This window comes from Mytilus edulis, chromosome 2 (assembly GCF_963676685.1).
Source record: "Mytilus edulis chromosome 2, xbMytEdul2.2, whole genome shotgun sequence".
In the NCBI taxonomy this organism is placed as follows: Eukaryota; Metazoa; Mollusca; class Bivalvia; order Mytilida; family Mytilidae; genus Mytilus; species Mytilus edulis.
The window spans coordinates 15310574-15337002 of record NC_092345.1 but is presented as its reverse complement, the minus strand read 5'-3'; the positions used below and the strand labels follow the sequence as shown (position 1 = coordinate 15337002).

The following is a 26429-nucleotide window of genomic DNA, read 5'->3' as shown; positions in this document are numbered from 1 at the left end:
CATATGTGAAAAGATACGTTTTAATCAATAGTCACCAGTGAGATTGTACAAGGATAAACGAGGATTCCACATGACTAAGTCACCGGTGAGATTGTACAAGGTTAATTAAGGATTCCTCATGACTAAGGTGCTAATTGACTTCTTAATTTATGACCCTTATACTATGTATATGAAGTGAGCCCTGCTTTTTTATCTAATTAATTCTTCCTGTTAAAGTGAATTACCACATGGTAAATTCATGACAATTAAAGGTACAATTAAAGCCACGCAGCAGATCAGATTGTATATTACTGCATCCAACAACAAAAGTATGAAAATCTTTTAATGTGTCATTGTTAATAAAGTTGTTTGGACAATATAAATTTTTATATTCTGATTCAACTGATGCTTATGTTGCTTGGATTTGTAAATGCAAACACTTCATCAGATGATTGTCTTTTAGCTTACCTTGCCCACAGGGCCAAGTGAGCTTTTCTCATCACTTGTCGTCGTAAATCGTTAACTTTTACAAAATTCTTGTCCTCTGCTGGGCCAAATTTAACCAAACGTGGCCACAACCATCATTGGGGTATCTAGTTTAGAATTGTGTCTGGTGACCTGGTCAACCAACCAAGATGGCCGCCACAGGAAAAAATAGAACATAAGGGTAAAATGTAGATTTTGGCTTATAACTCTGAAACCAAAGCATTTAGAGAAAATCTGACATGTGGTAAAATTGTTTATCAGTTCAAGATCTATCTGCCCTGAAATTTTCAGATGAATGGTACAACAGGTTGTTGGGTTGCTGCCCCTGAATTGGTAATTTTTAGCTCACCTGACCTGATAAATTTGACTTTGGTTTACAAGTTATCTATTTGGGTGAAACTATGACCAAAGATTTGTATTCCTTTCTTTTTTATTTATAAATCACTGACTTGATGTCATTGATCTGCATATCAAATTAATTTTCCTGCTTACTTGACTTTCCATTTGTTGCAGTACTATTCGTTCCAATGACACAGTCCCAGTTGCTTTATGAAGTTACAACAATGCTACAGTATACAGATGTACCACAGAATAAAGTAGTCCTGAATAATTATTTGAAGTCCTATGTGAAATTTTTTAAGGTTTGTATGAATAATAAATTGAGTTGCAATCTTAAGGGATATGTGGGCATCATCCTGCTTGCCGTGGGAGCAGAACCAATTTAAATGGAACTTACTTATAATACTGAAGTAGCATTTGCCAGCCTTTCTTTCTCTGTCTTGCCAATTACTGCGACAAATGATTGTTTTTAAGAATTATTTTATATACTTTACATATATAGATGCAATGTATTATTATTTTTTGTCTTACCTGCATCAAAAGTAGTAGTATGTGAGCAATAGGTATAACTACCCAGCTGCATGGCTATATAAACTATTAGTAAAAAACTTTATATTTCAGAAGGTTGAAGATCTAGATACTTCATATCTTGTATGCAAATAACTTATGTTACCAAGTTTCAGTCTGTCATATGTCTATTGTCCTTCACCTCATTTTCTTAGTTTAGCTACTTCTTGAAAAAATATTTGAGATTTTTTTTGTCAAGTGAATTTCTCATGAGTAATCGGATAACTATATTTGGTATACATTGTCGAGCCTGCAACTTTTGTTGCAGAAAGCTCAACATAGGGATAGTGATCAGGCGGCGGTGTTAGCTAACTTCTTAAAAGCTTTATATTTTAGAAGCTGGAAGACCTGGATGCTTCATACTTTGTATATAGATGCCTCATGTTACGAAGTTTCCGTCAGTTACATGTCCAATGTCCTTGACCTCATTTTCATGGTTCAGTGACCACTTGAAAAAAAAGTTTAGATTTTTTGTAATGTTGAATTCTCTCTTATTATAAGTAATAGGATTATTATATTTGGTATGTGCGAACCTTGCAAGGTCCTCATGCCCATCAGACAGTTTTCACTTGACCTCAACCTCATTTCATGGATCAGTGAACAAGGTAAAGTTTTTGTGGTCAAGTCCATATCTCAGATATCTAATATAATATGCCAAAGGTCAATTATATTTCGTGTATGGAAATATTTTATGATCTATATGTCAGTCCCGCACGTTTTATTTGACCATGACCTTAATTTCACGGTTCATTGCAGTGTTAAGTTTTTGTGTTTTGGTCTATTTTTCTTTAACTATAAGTAATAGGTCAACTATATTTGTAGTATGGAAGCATTGTTAGCTGTACATGTCTGCCTGGCATGGTTCATCTGACCTTGACCTCATTTTCATGGTTCATTGGTCTTTGTTCAGCTATCTTGGTTAATGTTAAGTTTATGTGACAGTTGTAATAAAGCTTTATAACTAAGGACTATCAACATAATATCAATGATTAGTGAAGAAAGGCGAGACATTTCAGTCTGTGCACTCTTGTATGTCATATGCAACTTCTGTATGTCTGTCAGACAGCATTCATCTGACCTCAACTTCATTGCATGGATCTGTGATCAAGGTTAAAGTTAAGTGATTATATCCATTTTCAAATACTATGAACAGATAATCAACTACATGTGGTGTATGGAATGATTGTAATGGGTACATGTCTGTCTGTCAGATTTCATCTGACCTGAACCTCATTTTCATGTTCATTGGTCAATATTGGTAAATGTTTTTCAAGTACTTAAGGCAATAGATCAGCTTTATATGGTGTATGGAATGATTGTATAAAGGTAGACATGTGTGTATGTCAGGAATCATGACCTTGACCTCATGTTTTTAGATCATTGGTTAAAGTTAAGTGTTGTAGATATCTAGGTGTTACAGATTTCCTGTCATACATTAAATAAGATTGTATTTGGAATAGACAGGTGTTTGCTTTATGCAGGTTTGATTACTGGAAAAATACTGTGCTTCCCTGATTGGTTTTTTAGTTTACAGATTTCAAGATGACCAATATTCAGGTAGACTGAATTTAATGGTTTGTTTATGCATGGCTAAGACCATAATGATACAGAATAAACATGGAAATTATGCAAGTTACATTATTAAAAATAATTCCAAGTTGAAAAAATAGCCTGTTTTAAACCCTTTTAAGTGAGATACTTAAAAAAAGGGGATATACTGTTTTACCTCTGTCTTTCCATCTGTCAGTTGTACCGTTAGTACATCTGTCCATCCCATGAATATTTTTCGACACTCTTTCTCAGGAACTTCTTACAAGGATTTATAAAAATTAATTTCAGGGTTAATATGATATAAAAAAGAAGATTTGGTATGATTGACAATGAGACTTTTCTCCACAAGAAAAATGACACAGAAATTAACATTTATAGATCACCGTACAGCCTTCAACAAAGCTCATACCGAATAGTTGGCTACAAAAGGCCCGAAATGACAATGTAAAACTATTCAAACAAGAAAACTAATGGCCTAATTATAAGTCAGCTTTACTGAATGATGGGTTTTCAGAATCATCGCTAAAGATATTCCTTTTAACCGAACACTTGTATCATTTACTCAAGATAGCCAAGTTGAAAATTTATTTCGCATCTTTCTCAGGAACTACAATACAAGTATTTCTGAAGATTGATTTCAGGGTTTATACAAATCAGCTACACTGTGTGATGTGTTTACAGATCATGACTCAACAAATGCCTGTTTACCAAATTTAGGGCCTGGGTATCATCAGTGTGCAGAAGCTCACACTTGTTTATAGAGCTATTGCCTGTTTAAGACATTTGTTTTGATAAGAATTGAGTGCCATATTTATTATTGAATATTTTGTAAAGAGTACGCTGTATGTAAATTCATGTTTTAAATTCAGTTATAAGTTCAGCAATACAAAGTATTCATAACAAAAGCTTTTAAAAAAAAATCAACTGCAAGGTGTTTTTATGCCCCACCTATGATAGTAGAAGGGCATCATGTTTTCTGGTCTGTGTGTCTTTTTGTTCTTCCTGTACACATATTCCCTTTGATATGATCTTTCTAATTGTGATGCAAAATTAGATTTTTACCCCGATAATGGGCCACTGAAATGATAGTGCGAGTGGGGCATCCATGTACTGTGGACACATTCTTGTTTCTTTTTCTTTTAGGAATACATTCTTTATATAGATGATGAAGGAGAAGATGAAGAAAAAGGATTTTTGTTGTCAGAGGTTTTCTCTCATGTTGTCAGAGGAATATGGTGGATGGATGATTCTGATTCAGATCCTTGCAACGTTTTATTACTAGATATTGTCTGCAGCATGGAAAAAATGTTCTTCGACTCAAAAGAGAAAAGAGTTCTCATTCAAAATATAGCTGATTGTGTTCATTTCATTAAAAATAAAGACACCCGATCAATGGTTAATAAAAAGTTGAAAGATATTTTGAAAAATCTGTATGATTGAAAATAAAAATAATTGATAATTTTACAGCATTTTTGACCCAATTGGAAGCAGTGTATACCTCTCAGGCTCTGGCCATGGTAAGCCAGTCGAAATTGTACGAAATTGCTAATAAAATGTCGTCTATTTTTGGGAAGAAAGTTAAATGAACACACAACCTATACACAGGCTGACAACTTATTGTATAATTTGTTCCACTGTGCAAAAGGACAAACACATCTTAGCAGAATAATTTTAACAAACATTTTAATGTCTTTTTATAGTTACATACTTACAATGAACTTTCACTTTCAGTTGCTATTTATAACATAACTTACCATAGTAACATTGTGACGTTTGAGTTTTTATAGATTTTGTACTTCAGCATGATTTTATGTATTATTTTTATTCTGTTGACTGTCCCCTAGGCACCGAAACATGTCAATTAATAAATCTTTGCAGTAGGCCCTAAAGTGTTGTTGTTATAATAAATTGAATGGAAATGGGGAATGGGTTAAAGAGACAACAACCTGACCATAGAACAGCCAACAGGAGGAGGTCACCAATAGGTCTTCAATGCAGCGAGAAATTCCCGCAACCGGAGGCGTCTTTCAGATGGCCCCTAAACAAATGTCTATACCAGTTCAGTGATAATGGACGTCATACTAAACTCTGAATTGTACACAAGAAACTAAATTTGAAAATCATACAAGAATAACAAAGACCAGAGGCTCCTGGCTTGCGGTAGGGTTAAACATGTGTTTTCAACTTTTGATATCTCAACCCTCCCCCTATACCTCTAGCCATTGTAGAAAAGTAAGCGCATAACAATAGGCACAGTAAAATTCAGTTCAAAAGAAGTCAGAGTCTGATGTCAGAAGAGGTAACAACAGAAAATAAACAAAGTGGCAATAATACATAAATAGCAACAGACTGCTAGCAGCTACTGACTTTCAAGCTCCAGACCTCGATTAAACTGATTGAAAGATTATGTCTTCATCATATAAATATCAGACACAGTCACTCCCTTTATGGGGTTTAGTATTATACCATCATAAAACATATGAGAAGAACATAACCAATGTCATGTGCTTTGTAAAAAATATTACCATAAAAGATAGGATGTGAAATACCTGAACGAATAAGATGCCTGTATGACTATGTTGAGTTATATTTTTGAATGATGTCCTTGTACCGATGATAAAATCTAGTAAATGTTTGTGATATCCAAAACCCTGTTGTAATAATTTTTCAGTGGTACATAAATTTCTCTTGCTAAAATCTAAAACATTGTAACATACACAAGTGAATTGTACAAGTTGAGATATATAAACACTGTAAGATGGTGACAAGCAAACATCACCATCTAAAAATGGATAATTAACAATAGGAAATGAAAATTTTTTGTATTAAGCTTTCTGTTAATGATATAGATATCAAGGTCGAGGAAAGGGCAGTGGTCATTGTTAGTATTAGCTTTATTTAAAGTAAGTTCAGCAGGATAAATTTCTTTAGTATACATACTTAAATAAAGAGCCAAAATATCATCCAAATATCAAAAAGTATTGTGTATCAGGTATTGTTTCAATGAGTGCTGATTTTTGTAATAAATTGTAACTCAGCAATACAAAAACAGGTCTGCAATAAGTGGTGCACAGTTAGTTCCCATTGGAATTCTGATAACTTGATGATATACGGAATCGCTAAAGAAAACAAAATGTTATCTAGTAAAAATTCAAGGGCAGATATAGTATCAAAGCATGTCAAATTGACATAGTTCTTTTGTTTATTGCTACTAAAAAATTACCCAAAAGATTTTGAACATGTGTATTTGCATTCTGACTACCTAAATGCCGATTTAATTAGGTACTATGTGAATTTTTGATAATGAGAATATGAGGCAAAGTGGTCTATAGGGTAGAAAAATCAAAACTTTGAACAGATTCAAAATCACCAATATGAGCATGCAATTTATCAAGTATTTCCAACAAGTTTTTGACACTCCAAAAGTAATTAATTCTACTATTTTCAAAGGCCTTATTTAAACATTTTGTTATAGAGTTTTTGATTTTACCAAGTGTACTAGTAAGAACAACAGACAATTAAGTGGTGGAACAATGGCTTGAAGACGAAATAAAGCTATAGTTGTAATGTGTTTTGTGTAGCTTTGGAAGCCAGTACATAGTTAGGACTTTCATTGTATTTGGTTCTGCTTGTAAAGAGGTAGCTAAAGGTTTGTTTGTTACAGATGTTGTTTTCTGAAAATGGCATCAGTTGAAATGTTAGTGAATTGGCGATTTCTTTCTTCAGAACCTCAATGTAAAAGACTTTCTACATTTTAAAAATAATGGAAAATAAGTATCTATTAGTTAACTTATTTTTTAGCTCACCTGGCCCAAAGGGGCAAGTGAGCTTTTCCAATCACTTTGCGTCTGGCGTCGTTTATTTTTACAAAAATCTTCTGCTCTGAAACTACTGGGCCAAATTAAACCAAACTTGGCCACAATCATCATTGGGGTATCTAGTTTAAAAAATGTAAAATATACAAATAAGTCTACATGACCAAAATAGTCAGTTGACCCCTTTAGGAGTTATTGCCCTTTATAGTAAATTTTTAACCATTTTTCGTAAATATATATCTTTTACAAAAATCTTCTCCTCTGAAACTACTGGGCTAAATTAATCCAAACTTGGCCACAATCATCTTTGGGGTATGTAGTTTTAAAATGTGTCCTGTGACCCAGCTCTCCAACCAAGATAGCTGCCAAGGCTAAAAATAGAACATAGGGTTTAAATGCAGTTTTTGGCTTATAACTCAAAAACCAAAGCATTTAGAGCAAATCTGACATGGGATAAAAAAAAAAGATGAATTGGACAACCCGTTGTTGGGTTGCTGCCCCCGAATTATTAGTTTTAGGTAAATTTTGCTGTTTTTTGTTATTATCTTGAATATTATTATAGATAGAGATAAACTGTAAACAGCAATAATGTTCAGCAAAGTAAGATTTACAATTAAGTCAACATGAAATGGTCTATAGATCCCCGAAGGAGTTATTGTCCTTTATAGTCAATTTTCAACAATTTCATAAAATTTGTAAATTTTTACTAACATTTTCCACTGAAACTTTTGGGCCAAGTTCATTATAGATAGAGATAATTTTAAGCAGCAAGAATGTTCAGTAAAGTAAGATGTAAAAACACATCACCATCACCAAAACACAATTTTGTCATGAATCCATCTGCTTCCTTTGTTTAATATTCACATAGACCCAGGTGAGCAACACAGGCTCTTTAGAGCCTCTAGTTATTTGTAATTTTGCTTAGTTTCTTCTGGCTTTTACCTATTCTAAACAAAATATGTTTAACCCAGCTGCATTTTTGCACCTGTTTAATGTCGTGAACCATGAGCCATTGTTATTCTTTTTTTTAAATTCTGGTTCATTTGTATGGTCAGGGTTTATTGTGGTACCCATTTTACATAACTGTTATACATTATTGTTTAGGAGTCAGGTGAAGTTGGCTTGGGGTATAGTATTTTCTACGATGAAGACTCTATGAAATTGTTTCTTATATCAAAGGGAAGGCTTGGATTGAGTTCAGGAGTAATTACCCCAAATGTTTAGAAATAAGGAACAAAAAAGGGACCAAAAACAAGCATTTTTCTAGTGTCCAGAAAATAACTTTTGTTCAAGTTTATGGAACTCTGAAATAATGTATTTTGCCAGAAAAAAAAATATCTTCAAAATAAAACTAGAGGCTCTAAAGAGCCTGTGTCACTCACCTTGGTCTATGTGCATATATTAAACAAAATAAAAATAAAACACGGATGGATTCATGACAAAATAGGTTTTATCATCTATAATGAACTTGGCCAAGTAGTTTCAGAGGAAAATAAAATAATCTTTTCCAAATTTATGGTTGGAAGTTCATTCTAGGAAAGGCCATCTATGAATGATTGCGTCAACAAAGGCTCTAAATTTTCAAATCATGTAACTTGTTAGTCATAATATAAGAGAGCAGACATGTACTAGGTTTAAAAAAAAGATTATATTCAATTTAGTTTTTTTTTTAAACTAGTTTTTGTCTCGTCTTGACCGAGTCAAAAAGCAAGACATAGGTAATGTCGTTTCTGACGTTGGTGACGTCAACAATGCATAAGTTTGTGATTAGGTCGGTTTTTAGCTCATCTTGAGCTTTAGCCATCACTTGGCGTCTGTCATCGTCGTCTGTCTGGTGTAAACTATTTCAAACATCGTCTCCTCTGAAACTACTGAACCAGTTCTAACCAAACTTAAGCTGAATGATCCTTAGGCTATCTAGAATAAAGTTTGTGTTTTATTTTCTGTTTCAACGAGAGATAAATGCCAAAAAAAACGGCAAGGTGAGCGATTCAGGCACTTGAGAGCCTCTTGTTTAGGGAACCACTAGTGTAGGTAGGTCAATGATATTTGGTATGCAGTTGTATAAGCGTTGGCATAGAAATTATTTGACTTCGCCCATTCAGTCATTAGACTTTTACCCATATACGAAAACCAAACCGGGCAATAAAAGGACATATGCTCAACAAATATGCATGCTGAAATATTTATTAGTGGCGTTTGGTTTTGTATACCATAAGTAAACATTTTCGTAAGAAACATGAGTTTGGAACAAGTTTTATTGCTACAATTTCTTTTACTTTAATAATATAACGAAATCTACATTTTGAAATATTTGAATATTAGAACTTTGTCATTAGGTTCCTTGACATTGTCAGTAAATTTTGCCAGGCCATTACCAGCTGGTCTGTATGAAGCTACTATTACTGTTCTGTCGTTTCCTATACCTTTGCCCATTCCCATTTCCTTTGATTCCTTCCAAACCATTTGACTAAAATGTCCATAACCTGAAGTATAAAAGTAACCTTTGTACAGCAGGTCCTTAGGGATATAGGTGTATCCTTCCATACCATTTGACTAAAATGTCCATATTTACCAGGTCAAATCAAAGACTTTTACCATGTTAACATTTATGTCTGATGCTTTGTTTCATAAAATTAAGAATGGAAATGGGGAATGTGTCAAAGAGACAACAACCCGACCAAAAAAAAAACAGCAGAAGGTCACCAACAGGTCTTCAATGAAGCGAGAAATTCCCGCACCCGGAGGCGTCCTTCAGCTGGCCCCTAAACAAATATATACTAGTTCAGTGATAATGAACGCCATACTAATTTCCAAATTGTACGAGCTCATTGTACACAAGAAACTAAAATTAAAATAATACAAGACTAACAAAGGCCAGAGGCTCCTGACTTGGGACAGGCGCAAAAATGCGGCGGGGTTAAACATGTTTGTAAGATCTCAACCCCCCCCCTATACCTCTAACCAATGTAGAAAAGTAAAACGCATAACAATACGCACATTAAAATTCAGTTCAAGAGAAGTCCTAGTCTGATGTCAGAAGATGTAACTAAAGAAAATAAACAAAATGACAATAATACATAAATAACAACAGACTACTAGCAGTTAACTGACATGCCAGCTCCAAACCTCAATTAAACTGACTGAAAGATTATGATTTCATCATATGAACATCAGGCACAATCCTTCCCGTTAGGGGTTTAGTACCATACCATCATAACATATATGAGAAGAACATAACCCGTGTCATGCCAACACCTGTTTTTAGAATAAATGTGTTTAGTTCCGACGCAAAGACCTTATCAGTGACTCAACATTAACCCCAAAATATGCAATCTTTAATGACTTGACAACAGTATCGTAATTATATCCCTTCTTAATAAGTCTATTCAAAGGTTTTGTAAGTTTCTGAGGTGAATACTGACACCTTTGTGCTTAATAAAGAATATTTCCATAAAAGAATGGATGTGAAATACCTGAACGTATAAGAAGTCTACATGTTGAGCTATATTTACGGATGATGTCTTTATACCGATGATAAAATTTAGTAAATGTTTTGACTAATTTTTGATATCGAAAACCCTGGTGTAATAATTTTTCAATAATACATAAATTTCTCTCGTTAAAATCTAAAACATTGTTACATACACGAGCGAATCGTACAAGTTGAGATATATAAACACCGTAAGATGGTGACAAGGGAACGTCACCATCTAAAAACGGATAATTAACGATAGGAAATGAAAAATCATCCCTTTTATCATAAATTTTAGTATTCAGTATTTCATAGCATAATAGTGTCCTCTCCTTCATTCATAATAATGTGTCGGAAATATGGTCATATGTGCATATGCATACAAACAAACAAAATTACAAGGAGCAGAACAATCAACTCATACTAATGATTACAAGTGATTAAATATGAGTAAGACACAATGTTATAGAAATTTTTTATTGAGACAAGCAGTTGTATAACATTGTGTCTTACTCATATTTAATCACTTGTAATCATTAGTATAACTGATGTCACTGTACGGTATTCATCACTCAGCGAAGCCAATAAATACCGCATAGTCATGGCCCCAAAATGACAAATTCTAAATAACTCATATTAGAAAACAAGTGGCCTAATCTATGTACAAAAAAATTAACGAACAGCAATTATGTAACAGCAACAAACGACACCAAATGAATTAGAGAATCCAGACTTGGGACAGGCACATACTCAAAATGATGTGGGGTTAAACATGTTTTCGGGATCCAAAACCTCCTTAACCTGGGACATTTGTGTAACAGTACATCAAAAGAAGGAACTATAAACATTAGCAGGAAAAGGCTAACTCATCAGATGGATACAAATAGAACTATATCTAACAAAAACAGAGTGGACGTGGCCGAGTACTTGTACATCCAAACAACAAAAAGACACTTAAAGCTAGTTCGAATCCAACAACAACTAATAAAAAATCGGCATGCATCCGATAGTAAGAATAAATTATCTTTTGAAATCATTAGTAGATTCATTACACATCCAAATCCTGAATGTGTGTATGTATATAACAATTAATTTAGTTTGCTTTTTATGTACTAATTTTTCAAAATCAGTATTAATACCAATAAAACAGTAACGTCAAAACTGTATCAAAATACCTTTAATTATTTCTAATGGAGGTGGTTCCCTTCCAAAATATGGTTGGTAGATATCGACCCCGCTGTACCATTCTTTTATGATATCTTCAGCTATAATTATAGTGATAAACTTTAGTAGTCACATAGCACGACAAATTGGATAATACGGTTAGCCATTTTATATGCGATGTTAATTTTGCCTTTGTACGTTTTAGTTTTTGCACTAAAGATTCGTTCATTCAAACAAGCATGAAATTCGACAATTTGCCATTGATTAAAAATGAGACTTCCTTTTGGTGAAATTTTTTATATACAAACAAACATACACCTCCCAAACTTATAAAAAAAATGTTTGTATGTATCAAAATGCAATAGATAGACTAAGTGATCAATATTAAGACAAATGATATGAATAATAGTCCTATTTCAGGTCTGAAAGGATTTATTAGGGATTTATTGTTAATTCTGGTTATATTGTGTTTTTATAACATTTCATACGATAAACTATATAATGTATCACCACACGTTCATATGCAAGTGTTATCTGATATATTTTCATGTCTGACTTAATTGAAGACCAAATAACATAGTTTTGCAGGTTTTTTTTATAATGACCCATACCTGAGTAGTCGACGGCGTAATTATCGTAGGAATCTTTTACAGTGACATTCTGTCCGATATTCTTTCTTCTAAGATGCTGAACCTCGGGCGTGTCTTGGTTTGTTTTCACTAAGTACTCGGCCCATTCCTGTGCATGTTGCACTAGATCTTTTGAAAATTTTAATGATGGAACGTTATGTTTGCGTCTTATGTTATTGTGTAGTATCAACCCTTCAGTGGTAAATTGTTTGACGCTTGGGTATTGAGGACTGCATCCGAAACAACTCATTCTGAAAATGACAATATTGAGATGAGTATGATCATTGTGGTGGTTCACATTACAGTTTAAAATATTGATAAACGAAGTCGTTGATCATATGATTATATTTTACATCATTTAAACGGCAATGTATGTGTCAAAAACATTTCGTTTTTAGGGGAAATCTATATGGATATGAGATTCGAGATTTGTAAAATTAGACAAATTTACGAACGTTTGTCGCCGATTGCGATTGCTTTCTATAAAAATGCCTAACCTGCTTTGAAAGTATTCGATCAGTTGATTTTCAAAGAATTTAGGAGAGATAAATGTGTTGTTCTTTTTTTTTTAAATTTCAGCTATTATAGTTTAACGAGCCAAAGATATACACACAATTTTACCAAGATCTATGGCATATCTCATCACTATTCCTTGACCTTAATATGAGGATAAGGAGATGTTGCATGTTTATTAATAAGGCTAAAATCTGCATTATTCGGCCAAATAATGTGCTCTTGGATGGAAGAATCTATATGCCACCATTATGCAAAAACCAATACCATATAATCAGCTATTAAGGCACCTACAGGACAAATTGTTTAACTATTCAAATGAGAAAACCAGCCATACTTTATGACAAACAATTAAGTATGACATGTCTGTGAACCCTCAACCCTTCCTTTAATGTGTAACAGTTGTGTGTATATAGGTATTGGCCATAAGTAACAACTTACTATAAGAACACATTTTGAAACAGTTTGAAATGTTTTTTTATCAAAGAGTAAAAAAAGAACTTAGCGAAAACAGACAAAAACAATGTACAAATTTGAGCTAGTTATATAAGCCGTTCACAATTAAAAAAATATCATTTTTTATCCTGGTTAGAGTATCAATTATTCAAATTGAAAAAAGATCTTACAAATAATATCAAAGGAATTTGAATTAATCATGACATTAGTTGTTCAATAAGAGGACATTTTAAAATTTGAAATTCTTCATAAAATAAGGAGATTTAGTAATTATTTTCCTCTTGGCTCATCATAATACTAGTACAAAACAAGTCATGCTTGAAATTTGAATAAAGTCCTACAGCAAAATGCCTCGAGATTGTAGATAAAGGTAATTTCTTTGCATGGTAAGCTATTGGTTGCATATGAGACTCTTAGAGTTATATTGAACTGAATTTTAAGCTTATACTAACTCGATAGTGTGTTTATTTTTAGTGTCTGGCCTGCCAAATTTTGTACATCCATGCATTTAAGTTTATACATCATTAAGTTCCCTCCATAAAGTCTTTATTAATTTTTATTCGTTAATTAGTATTGATTTAGAAGGTGGTACCTTACACTACATGGAGATAACTCTGTAAAGTCAGCTAAACGTTTTAATTTCGTTGTGTTGTAAAGGGAACATTTAGCTTCTCGGTGATAAACAATGGTGTTTTCCAAACTGCTATATAACCAGTGTAATTTTTCTGATAACTTGAATGGTTGATTCAAAATTTTAGAAATTTTTATATTTTTATTAAATGGTCAAAGCTAAGACTACTATAACACTATCTCAGGTCAAAGTAAATACTTTGTCAAAATTCTACAAAAATTAAACGAGCCAAATTAATTTTAGTGAAAGTGTTGGGTACCACCTTAATTTTCTTAAAGGGAAATAGAATGCAAATCTTACCTTCTGCATGTTAGTTTTCGTTATTAAATAGAAATGGTAAAATACTGCACACTTCATGCGTCTATGAATAATTAAAGATCACTGTCGATATCAAATTTCACAATCATTTACCCATTTGAAACATAACACTTGACTAGTTACAAAAGTTATTATGTATAATTAGTTTATATGCTACAAGGGAAAATTGGGACATGTATTTTTCGCTTTATGTTTCAGTCCGTCCGACCATGTGTCAAGGGGATCAAAAAGTCGAGATCGTTGTTTGTAATTTAGTGCGTTGGTCTATATCTCGTATCGTAAATTTGTATTGGTAGTAGGATATACTGAAATTGAATGTGTATAGTTACGATCACTTCCGGTGCTGTCGAAAGAGATCCAAAGCACTGGCATAGGATTTTTGAACGACAGCAATGATACATTTAGTACAAATTCGTGACAAATCATGAAAATTCAACACTTCTGTGACATTTGCATTTGTCTTACCATGATGTCATTGTACATTTAGTTGAAAAGGTACATGCATATCTTCTTTTTTATATTGTACCGACCACAGGTATTTGGGGAATGGACCCCCCTTTTTTTTTGGACCTCACTAAAATAAAATTTTGGCGTTTTTTTTATTCATTTACAATTTTCTACAATGTATAAACATATATCAAGTCTCAACAATCCATTGCTATTCGATTACAATAATTTTTTTACTATCCATACGAGCCCCAAGTGAATATACATTGTAGAAAATTGTAAATGAATAAAAAAAACGCCAAAATTTTATTTTAGTGAGGTCCAAAAAAAAAGGGGGGTCCATTCCCCAAATACCTGTGGTACAGACAGGTCTACTACACCATGTACACTCTACAGCTTTCATATACAACATGTATATCATTCTAATATGACGTGCTTCTTTAGCTTTGTAAACAACACTGTGATAAAATTCTCGATAGCATATACTTAGTGCAGACTTAGAGATACACATAATAATGGCTGTTACAATATACTTCCCACGTAAATCTACATGTATTGGAACCTATTTGCAAACCCTTTGCTGATTTTATTGTTTTAAAAAGTGCAATGGAAAAAAGACAAAATAACTTTTATTCTTATTAGTATGCATACAGTAACACAAAGAAGTAACGCACAACATGCACAAGAGCTCGGGGAAATCATAAAAATAAAAATAAAATAAAATTCCCCGTGAAAGTCTTTTAATCTTTTTGGCGCAGTCATTTCTAAACATGACGTCATACAAATGAAACCGCTAAAGTTGAAAGTTTTCTGTTACATGAACCATCGGAATTGGTATGATATTGTATTAAAACTGATTTTTGAGGTACATGTAGGTTTTGTTTTATTTTCTATTCTATTGCATTATTCGCATATTTACTCATTTCAGCAAGTCAACACGGTGGCTCCTTAGTTACAAAATGTCAACTTTTTATGAGTTACAGTTTATGACAAAAATAAGCAAAGACCCATCGAAACAACATCTGATAAACAAATTTAATAATACTTTTTGATATTTGGATGATATTTTGGCTCTCAATAATGACGACTTCATAAGTATATTAATGAAATTTATCCTGTTGAACTTACATTAAATAAAGCTAAAACTAACAATGACCACTGCCTTTTTCTCGATCTTGATATCTATATCACTAACGGAAAGCTGAATACTAAAATTTATGATAAAAGGGATGATTTTTCATTTCCTGTCGTTAATTATCCGTTTTTAGATGGTGACATACCCTTGTCACCATCTTACGGTGTTTATATATCTCAACTTGTACGATTCGCTCATGTACAATGTATGTAACAATGTTTTAGATTTTAACGAGAGAAATTTATGTATTACTGAAAAATTATTGTCAGAGGTTAAAAATAATTATTGTCACCGTTAATTTTGAAAAAAAATATTGTGAATCATCAAAATCATTTTATTGTCATGTACCATTAATTATTACTGTTCAAATCCTTTGAAAAGAATGTTTATTGTTATTTGTCATGAAGGTACCCACATTTATTACCCTCATGATAGAGAATTTTCATAAAAACTGTTAAAGGTTAATGTGGAATTTAATCTTAAATGATTGTTTTTACTAATCAAAACTTACTCTGAGTACAGAAAAACACATCTAATAACTAGGAGGATTGAGCTTTTCGGTTTAATACAATGTCAGCCATTTAAATTTTGTAAAGGTCTAGAAAACTTGGCAGGGCTCTAAATAGATATAGGAAGATGTGGTGTGAGTGCCAATGAGACAACTCTCCATCCAAAAAACAATTTAAAAAGTAAACTATTATAGGTTAAAGTAGTGCCTTCAACACGGAGCCTTGGCTCACACCGAACAACAAGCTATAAAAGGCCCCAAAACTACTAGTGTATATTTATTCCACCTTACAGAAGTTCAGTCTCTACTGGAATATTTGTTATAAACAATGCCATAGTATCTGTTCCTGTTGAAACAGATATTATATACCCTTTATTTCGTATTAAAGGAACAAATACTGTAATATTTGTTCCAATGGAAATAATATTACAGAATATTTACTCCACTTGTAAAGTTGAAACTTATATTAATACGAAGGAACTTCATTCCATGACAATTCAAAATGACTTGATCTTTCATGGATACTTGAGTTATTAGAAATCATGCAATAATCTCCTTAATTTTTCATTATTAGTTCAAGGTGCACAAGACAAATGTTATATAAGAACTCTTTCAACATGTTCAATGGAATTTATTTTATATCTTATTTTTTAGAAACAATGGACAGACAGATGCAATCACACTTTACAGCCACCCTCAGCCATAGCTTTAGTATGCCTAGCTTGGCTGAGGGCAGTGAACCTATTTCTGAAGTGGAAGAAATCAATGAGGTAAATTAAGTCTCAGCCATTTTTTTAACACTCACCCCTAACCGTTAAATCTTACAGACTGGTACCCTATAGCGTTCACTAGCATGCCAAAGCTGAGTTTGTGAGTTTGAAATTTCTTCCTGACATGTGCAACATTGTTTTCTATCAAAGATCATGATTCTCTCTTTGTGGACTTGCAATTGCCTCCTCCTTAAATAATACATGGGACCCTTGATAAAGCAAAGAGTGCTGCAAGTGGCATTTAACACATTAATTCTGTCAGTCTAATTGATTCCTTATTAACATAACACAGTCTGATTCAAGTTTATGTCACCAACTATATTAATATCCATAAAGTGACTTAAATGTAGTACTAAAAGATATATAGAAATTACATGTAATAAAAAAAATTGTCAGATTGATGGAGAACAAAAAATAAAAATGACATGTAATAAAATTTCATGCATCTGAATCGCTTTTCTTGATTTACCTTTATAAGAAACACAAAGCAAAGGATATATAAGAAGCGAAAAACAAGTTGAAGAGCTGTATTACCAAAAAGGACAAAAAAAATGCTAAATCCATCTACGGTCAATAACTTGATGATAATATTCTTTCAATTTCAAATTGATAGTGTATATATATAGTATGATTGCTAAGGGCAAATTCTATGAAACACTACGAATGTCATGGTTTTCATGAATATGAATTTACTTCTAATGACAACCAATGTAAGGTTGTTTTTGTCGAGCCTTCGACTTTAGTCGAAAAAGCGAGACTAAGCGATCCTACATTCCGGCGTCGTCGGCGGCGTCAACAAATATTCACTCTGTGGTTAAAGTTTTTGAAATTTTAATAACTTTCTTAAACTATACTGGATTTCTACCAAACTTTGACAGAAGCTTGTTTATGATCATAAGGTAGTATCCAAAAGTAAATTTTGTAAAAATAAAATTCCATTTTTTCCGTATTTTACTATAAATGGACTTAGTTTTTTCTGCGAGGAAACAAAACATTCACTCTGTAGTTAAAGTTTTTAGAATTTTAAAAACTTTCTCAAACTATCCTGGGTTTGTACTAAACTTGCACAGAAGCTTGTTTATGATCATAAGATAATATCCAGAAGTAAATTTTGAAAAAATAAAATTCCATTTTTTCCATATTTTACTTATAAATGGACTTACTTTTTTCTGCGGAGAAACATTACATTCACTCTGTGGTTAAAGTTTTTAGAACTTTCTTAAACTATCCTGGGTTTGTACCAAATTTGGACAGAAGCTTGTTTATGATCATAAGATAGTATCCAGAAGTAAATTTTGTAAATAAATAAATCCATTTTTTCCATATTTTACTTTTAAATGGACTTAGTTTTTCTCCAGGGAACCATTACATTCACTCTGTGGTTAAAGTTTTAAAAATTTTAATAACTTTCTTAAACTATCCTGGGTTTGTACCAAACTTGGACAGAAGCTTATTTATGATCATAATATTGTATCCAGAAGTAAAGTTTGTAAAAAGATTACTCAGTTTTTTCTGTAATTTACTTTTAAATGGACTTAGATTTTCTTGCAATCATAAAATAGTACATGTAACAAGAGGAATATTTTTATTGATTTTTTCCCTCATTGTTGTTGAGTCTGCAATTTACAGCAAAAATAGGCGAGACACTGGGTTCCGCGGAACCCTTAAAATTTTTTTATTGTATTAATTGCCATTTACAGATATATCATTGTCAAATATCAACAAAAAATTAGATAAAGAATTAAATACTTCAATCTGATCCAATTGCTTAATTTCTGTTGATTTTTTTTTTTATTTCAGATTAAATCACTTCGGGAAATGGGAGACCAAGCTATGCAATTACAAGACTTTACTGTAGCCATAAAACGTTACAATGAAGCTTTGGAAATTGATGATAAAAACATGGAGGTTTTATTTGCAAGAACTAAAGCTTTTCTAGACATGGGAGATAACTCTATGGCATTGAAGGATGCAGAGAATTCAATAAACATAGAACCTGACAACCCAGAGGTTTGATTTTGCTTAATTAACATGTATATGTTTAAATCTAAAAAAAACTTGATTTAGACTATAAATGATAAATATTTGATATTGAAAAATGTTTGTATTAGTAAAATTTCTGTTAAAGGGAGGTAATTGTCTTAATTTTCATTTTGCCATATACTGTATGAAGTTGCATTATCACATAAAAAAAATCTGATTAAATAAACATGAAATTAATTTCTTTACAGGCATACAGACTTTATGGCTTGACTTTATGCCAAGTTAACAATTATAGAGATGCTGTCTCAGCATTTTTGACTGCACTTGACCTTGACCCTGACAATGCTGATGACCTAACAGACCACATTGCAGAAGTTGCTGAACATATATGTCATATTCCAAAAGATGTTTTAGAAAAACTAGAAGGTAAATATATTTCAAAAATTTTCAAAATGTTTTTTGGAGGGTGAAATACAAATGTATTTAATATTTACGATTGCATTAGTAATGGTTAAAGACTGGTACTTGTAAAGTAATATTTGCTCTTGAAAATGACATATTAGATAAAAATTGACAATTACATATATATCATGTATATTTGGCAAAACAAAATACAAATTATATTTTTTTGTACCTAGGATTTCCCAATTGATTTAACTTTTACCTTATACCCTAATCCAATACGTGTAAGCGTAAGACAAAAACAAGTCCTACAATTCTTGGAAAATAAAAAAAAATACCTCACAAAACAAATGTTTAAGGTCACAATGACCATGACAGGTTGTCCCAAATGACCTCTGGTCATCCAATGGCAGTTCAGTCATGAAAATGAGATTGTAATTTAGTGTGAACTAATTTTACACCCCTTAACATTAATAGTTTTATCAGTTGCATGTTTTCTTTTTACAGAAATGGACAGTTACAAAAAGTTAAGTGAAATTGGTGTACATCTTTTCCAAGCTAAAAGATATGACTTCTGTATAACGATTTTGGAAGCAGCTCAGAAGTTTCAAACAAATCAGAAAGGAATAACAATGAGGATTTTATTGACTTTAGCCAATGCCCACTCTGCTTGTAAACATAATGAACAGGCCATTTCTATATACCAGGAATGTCTGTCCACTGCAATTGCCACTCATGAACAAATATACCAGACAAAGTCGCTGGTTAACATTGCAACTCTTTATCTGGAAAACAGAGACACTCATCAGGCTATAGTATTCTATGAAAAATTATTACAATTAGAGGCGGAGCTTGAAGAGGAGGCTGGGTCACAGAGAGAACTCCCAGATTTCTGGACAAAAGAACTCCAGTGTGGTTTGCGTCTCAATCTGAGTATTGCTTATAAAACAATCGGACAGATGCATCATGCAGAACATCATGCTAGGAAGTATATATCCTTGTTAGAACAATTTAAACTGGAAGGTCGAATAAAATCGGAGTCGTACCACAATACAGGCATGTTGAATGAAATCCTTGGAAACTATGATGAAGCTATGAAAAACTATAATTTGTATTTACAATCTTCTAAACGGAATAAAGATCGAAAAGGCATGGCCCAGGCTTATGGATGTTTAGGTAGTGTTTATGCCGCATTGAGAAACTGGAAGCTGTGTATAACATATCATGAGCAGTATATATCTATGGCAAAGCGTTTTAAAGACACAAAGATGACTGTTATGGCATGTGAGATGTTAGCTGACACATACCTCATGAAGGAAGATTATGAAAAGGCCATTGAAGTGTATGATCAGATGCTGAATGCTGCCATTCGAACAGACTACAGAAGCAGAGCCACAGCTTTATGTAAAACTGGCAATGTTTACAGAGAGATGAAAAGATATCAGCATAGTTTATTTTTCTATGAACAAGCATATGATCTTGCTGATGATATGGAATATTATGATATACTTAAAATCTGTCAGTACAACATAGCATGTATACAACAACATTCAACACAGCTTAAAGATATTGAACAAGCTCGGCAATATTTTGAATCACTGATTCCTTTCTATGAGACAAAGATCAAAGAACATCACGATGAAGATACTTATTGTCCACCTGACTATGAAAAACAATTGACTGAATGTTATGATGGCATGCAATGTGTTTTGAGCAAGCTTGGTAACAAGAATGAATGTTTACAGTTTGCCGAAGCATATCGTAGGAGATACATTACAAAGATGCCTGGATATGTAGGATCACAGATTGGTCCACATTTAGATTCTGTAGAACATATTACCAGGATTGTTAACCAACAGAATGCCAATGTTTTATATTATTCCTTACTACCCAGTAGACTGTTGATATGGGTATTACTTCCTGGTCAAGGTGTTGTCAGATTCTATTCTGGGAGAGCAGAAGAGGATGAGGGCATGATAGAACAGGTGGGTCATTCAATCAATGTTGATAGATATAAGAAGATGTGGTATACATGAGACAACTCTCCATCCATGTCACAATGTGTAAAAAGTAAACAATTATAAGTCAAAGTACTGCCTTAAACACAGAGCCTTGGCTCACACCGATTTTCATTGATCTTGAAATTTAAACAAAATCATGAACTTTCATACTTGTTGTACTTTATGGAATGCATTTTTTGGTGAAAAAAACAGACACCATTTTCAATGATACTTTTTTGCCTCAGCTGTAAAAAATAAGTTCAGTAGGTCAGTTTTTTTTTACGTCAAACATATGATTGTTTTGGAAGAAGATCACAGATATACATATTTTATGCAGGCTTTATAATGAGAAAATATTTTTAAAGTTCTTTATTTGCCGTTTAGAATATATATACGGTACATGTACCAAATTGCTTGAATTTTATTATTTTGTTGTAGGTCCAAACTTTATTGAAAGAGATCAGAGGCAACGCTGACTGGAAAAATTTGCAAACAACTTGTGAAAACCGAGCAATTCCATTGAGTGAAGAAAGACTCAATTTAAAGAGACACAGAAATTTGATGCTAGCTGAAAGAAAGTCTGAAGACCACAAAGAAAACAAAAACAATAATAATGAGAATACTTCTAATAAATCTCCATGTCGTAAACTCTTTAACTTGCTTATAGCACCTGTTGAGGATATTTTGATGAAGCTAGACAAGGGAAATAACTTAGTTATTATACCAGACAAAGATTTATTTCATTGCCCATTTACCATCTTACAGGATTGGAGTTCAAATTATTTGTCAACTAGACATCATATAACCATATTGCCTAGCATATTAATGTTGGAAAAATGTGTGAATAACGAACTTAATTATTTAAAGAGTCAAGATGAACTAGACTTCTTAAGATCACAGGTTAGAAAAGGTGGCTTGAATAAATATTTGACCAAAACCATTTTGTCCAACGCTACCACTCCAGCAGATGATGCTGAGTCATCTTTATCCTTCATGTTAGATCTACGTAAGGTGTCAAACCCACGGTTAGTCACCACACAACTTTCTCTTAAGTCTGAACTTGAAGAAAAATTGGACCATTCGAAAGAAAACACTCAATTATCATTGGAGGGTAACAGAATGACGTCTCCCCAATCTCCTAGTCAGAATTTACCACTTATTCCTGAAAAATCAGCTTTAAAGGCTGCCGATTTCTTATCCCGTGTTGGAAGTCCCACATCACTTGAAGCTTTACTGAGTCTACATAGCTACTCTACACTTACCACTTGCACTTCTACAGGAACAGACATAACATCCTCTTCTAGTGCGGTTACAGAATTTCAACAAATCAGTGACAGGGAGAGATGTCTGGCAATCGGAAATCCCCAACTACCTGAAAGGTAATACAGGTGTTTAAATAAATTGAAATAAATTCAAGTAGATGTGTTGTTTTGAATGATTTTTTTTTTCATTTGTCAAAAATAAATGGAAATAAAACCAGACTGGGGATTAATATTGTGAACTCGTTCTTGTCCTGAAAATGCATTGTATATTTGCCACTGGATGTTGAACAAATAATCAATTAATATATTTACTTTTCTGAAATTTTACAGTGCAATATTGCATGGTAGTGCATGGAAGCCATCTTGTATCAGTCTACCTGCAGCCAAGAGAGAACTGTCAACTGTAGGTTCCTGGTTAGATGTTTCTCCTATAACAGGTTCACAAGCTACCAAGGAGACTTTTCTGAAAGAAATACAGAATTCAACAGTAATACATATAGGTAATTAGAATTCAACAGTCACACATGAAGATAATTAGAATTCAACAGTCATACATGTAGGTAATTAGAATTCAAGTCATACATGTAGGTAATTAGAATTCAAAAGTCATACATGTACTCATGTAGGTAATTAAAAAACAACAGTCATACATGTAGGTAACTTTCATTCAACAGTCATACATATAGGTAATTATAATATAACAGCCATACAGTACATGTAGGTTATTAAAATTCAACAATCATATATATAGGTAATTATAGTTCAACAGTCATACATATAGGTAATTCCAATTCAACAGTCATAAATGTAGGTAACTTGAATTCAACAGTCATACATGTAGGTAATTTAGAATTCAACAGTTATACATGCAGGTAACTGGAATTCAACAGTCATACATAAAGGTAACTTGAATTCAACAGTCATACATAAAGGTAACTTGAATTCAACAGCCATACACCTAGGTATTTATAATTCAACAATCATACACATAGGTAACTAGAATTCATAGGCATACAAATGAATAACTAGATTTCACCAGTTATACATAAAGGTAAATAAAATTCAACAGTCATACAGTCTTTTTCAACTTTAAATAACAGGTAAGCAAATAAGCAAATAACAAATTTATTTAATTTATTTAATTTATTTTAGCAACATTTGGTTGTTGGAGAGAAGGATATCTTGCATTTACACCTAACCCGATCAGACAAGAATCAGGGCCTCCTCAGCAATACTCATATATTGTCACAACTAGTGATATTTTAGCCTGTAAACTTAATGCTCAGCTTGTTGTGTTAAATGTTGGATACAACTCTAACAGGACAGAAGAAACTATTGAACAGGGATACAGTTTGCCGTCTGCTTTCCTTGCTGCAGGTAAGTGTTTATATTTGATAAGGAGATATGTTATGATTGCCTTTTAGAAAAAAAAATGAAAGACCAATGGATTAACCCATTCGCTGATGAGTCCCGGTTTACTGGGATTCACGCTTCAGACAGCTGACGATGAGTCCCATTTACCGGGATTGGAAAACCTCTTTTATATTTCCCGCTCAAAACAGTGCAAACACGAGTTATCTTTCTTTGTTGAATACCCAGATGAAAGTGTAAACATGGCGCTTCCGTTTGTTGAAAACCATGTCAAAATCAGAGGAAATTTACGGAATTTACGAGAATTTGAAATAAGGGAACATTTTTTTTGAAAGATTATGGAAGAATTGAAGCCAAACTAGTATACATTTTTGATATAAAATGTCACTTGGAATGGACATTGTTCAGTGTAAGGAATTTGTACAGCCTCATTAAATTTTTCAAAATTTTGCTGTTTTGGGTTAAAAAATAACGATTTTGGGTCAAAGAGCAGAATTTGGAGAATTTCACCTAGATAAAGCCAAAAATTTGAAAAATTGAATATTTTATGAAGAAAAAATTATCAAAACATGAACAAAACTGTGAACATGGTGTTAGTAAATGAACATGATTGAATAAAGACACAAATAACTACAGACAAGTTTTTATTGACATTTATTATGAAGAATTCTCACTTTAGTAATAGAAGCCAGGGAAGCCATTGTCTCAGAGTAGCTTCTGTCTGGGCAGCTATCGGTGAAAGGGTTAAGAGTGAAAATTTTGATTAAAAATTTAAATCAAGAAAATAAAGTGCATATTATTCAAAATCTTTAATAATGACATCTGTCCCTACCAATCTCTACATCAGAAACCTGTCCAAACCATTAAATTATTGTAAGAAGATATTCAAATTGTATAAAAAGAAAATACGGAACTCCAATGAAAATTCCACACATATCATTAAAATGGCAAAATCAAAAGAACAAACTCATTAAATGAACTGAAAACTACTGTTCCTTACTCAGAACAGACATTTCCTTATGAGAAAATGAAAGATCAAACCTGGTTTATAGAGTTAGCTTAACATGTCACTTGTATGACAGTTGCATAGCAAAAATAAAAAGACATAGTAGGTAAAAGTGTCAAATGATATTCTTTGGAATAAATTTAGTGAATATAAACCAGATCTAATTATTGGACAAATTTGTTTTGTCCATAACTCCTTTTGGGTTGATATTAAGACAGGTTTTCTGTATATTTCCAAATACTGAAAAAAAGATGTATAAATAGCAAATATGACAGAAAAACGTATGTTGGGTTTTTTTGGCATAAAGAGAACAAAATCAAAACATGCATACAAATAGTGTGAAATATTATTTTACATTGTTAATTTTTAGATCATTTTAAAGACATGAATTTTTGTTAATGAAGATTTTTAGATTAGATTAGAGTAATAAGTATTTTTGTTTTTAATTTTTAGTAAAGCATGTGTGATGAGGTCAATATTCATTTGTATGTTTTTGATTGCTCAGAAGTTTTTCTATATTTTATTGCTGTATTTTTTAGGAGCCCAATGTGTACTTGCATGTTCCTGGTTGACACCAAATATTGCTAGGGAGAAGTTTTTCTATAGATTTTACACAGAATTACAAGAAGGTTGTCTGGTAACAGAGGCTATGTACACAGGCATGCGATTCCTCCAAAGTGATGAAAGGTATAGTGTAAATTCAGAAATTATTGCATGCATTTATTATTGTGAATTTTCAAAAATGGACAAGAATGCAATTTTAAATATTGCAATTTTCCAAAAAAGAAATCTACATAAAGATCTACATTTTAGTTATCAAAATGCAAGTTCTTATTTTTGCGAAACTCACCTATTCACAATATTTGCATTAATAAAAACCTATAATAATTTTTAAATTTACAGAATGGTGAATTCATTTTTATGCGAGTAAAACTGTTTTCTGTGGATTTTATGGGTAAAGGTTAACCACAACATGTATTATTTAAATATTCAATGATGTACAAATTTATATAGTCTTGTATAAGGCAATTCCAGTCATGAACTACATGAACAATGAAATTGATTACACTGATATTAATATAAATATACAATGGTTTTGGTAAGATCTTATGTCTGCTCTTTTTTAAATTCCATTAAACAAACTGGTAGTCTTTGTGAAAGCTTATAATGCAAGGCATTATAATGTAAGGTGGTATTTCCTTTTTTCTTCGGATATTCAGATCTACAAACATCTCTTATGCCGATAGGTAAAAATGTTGCTAAAATGTACGTTTCAGGTTCGACACAACAAGTCATTTATATAATTTATTGGACAATTTCGAAAAATATGACTGTTTTGGAAGCTATGTAATATAATGTAATGTAATATTTTCTGTTTTCCTCAGATATTCAGATATACAAACATGGTGTCCTTTTTTGCTGATAGGTAAAAATGTTGCTATTAACCTTAAACAGATACGACATGCAATGTTAGACCAGAAACTTGATCAAACAGAAAAAATGGTGGAGGAAAAAAGCGGAAAAGAATTCTTGAATCCGAAAACCTTTATACCATCAGGTAATTGCTATTCTGTTATCTAGGGTATACCCATTTTTTACCCCAAACTCCTCCTAAATAAACT

The 26429-nt window shown here is 32.4% G+C and overlaps 3 protein-coding genes across 4 annotated transcripts in view; 2 read left to right on the top strand and 1 right to left on the bottom strand.

The window, feature by feature from the left end:
- Positions 1-4811, top strand: part of LOC139511558 (uncharacterized) — a 50389-nt gene extending 45578 nt beyond the window's left edge. The window contains exons 15-16 of the mRNA XM_071298391.1: positions 979-1106; positions 4066-4811. Coding sequence (XP_071154492.1) covers positions 979-1106; positions 4066-4362 — 425 coding nt within the window. The 3' untranslated portion in view covers positions 4363-4811. The remainder of the gene's footprint in view (positions 1-978; positions 1107-4065) is intronic.
- A 4170-nt stretch (positions 4812-8981) lies between these two features.
- On the bottom strand, positions 8982-13986 carry LOC139510497 (Golgi-associated plant pathogenesis-related protein 1-like). Its single transcript, XM_071297072.1, has 4 exons — positions 13906-13986; positions 11988-12256; positions 11388-11477; positions 8982-9223 (listed from the first exon to the last, which is right to left on the bottom strand). Exons 2-4 carry the CDS (start codon positions 12253-12255, stop codon positions 9036-9038), a joined length of 546 nt encoding a protein of 181 aa, XP_071153173.1. The 5' UTR covers position 12256; positions 13906-13986; the 3' UTR covers positions 8982-9035.
- Positions 13987-14041: 55 nt separating this feature from the next.
- The window catches only part of LOC139511557 (tetratricopeptide repeat protein 28-like), a 28338-nt gene continuing 15950 nt past the window's right edge, over positions 14042-26429 (top strand). For both annotated transcript variants that reach the window (XM_071298390.1, XM_071298389.1), the window contains exons 1-10: positions 14042-14418; positions 16668-16783; positions 18584-18793; positions 19015-19192; positions 19676-21153; positions 21607-22547; positions 22761-22930; positions 23583-23807; positions 25347-25494; positions 26193-26365. In XM_071298390.1, the coding sequence (XP_071154491.1) occupies positions 16673-16783; positions 18584-18793; positions 19015-19192; positions 19676-21153; positions 21607-22547; positions 22761-22930; positions 23583-23807; positions 25347-25494; positions 26193-26365 (3634 nt within the window). In that variant the 5' untranslated portion in view covers positions 14042-14418; positions 16668-16672. The remainder of the gene's footprint in view (positions 14419-16667; positions 16784-18583; positions 18794-19014; positions 19193-19675; positions 21154-21606; positions 22548-22760; positions 22931-23582; positions 23808-25346; positions 25495-26192; positions 26366-26429) is intronic.

Excerpts from the sequence above, each read along its gene's own strand:
- LOC139510497 (XM_071297072.1), bottom strand. The coding sequence starts at position 12,255 with ATGAGTTGTTTCGGATGCAGTCCTCAATACCCAAGCGTCAAACAATTT. Across the intron at positions 11,478-11,987 it reads TTACGCCGTCGACTACTCAG|CTGAAGATATCATAAAAGAA; the intron begins GTATGGGTCATT and ends CTATAATTATAG. Across the intron at positions 9,224-11,387 it reads TCCATTAGAAATAATTAAAG|GTTATGGACATTTTAGTCAA; the intron begins GTATTTTGATAC and ends TTTATACTTCAG.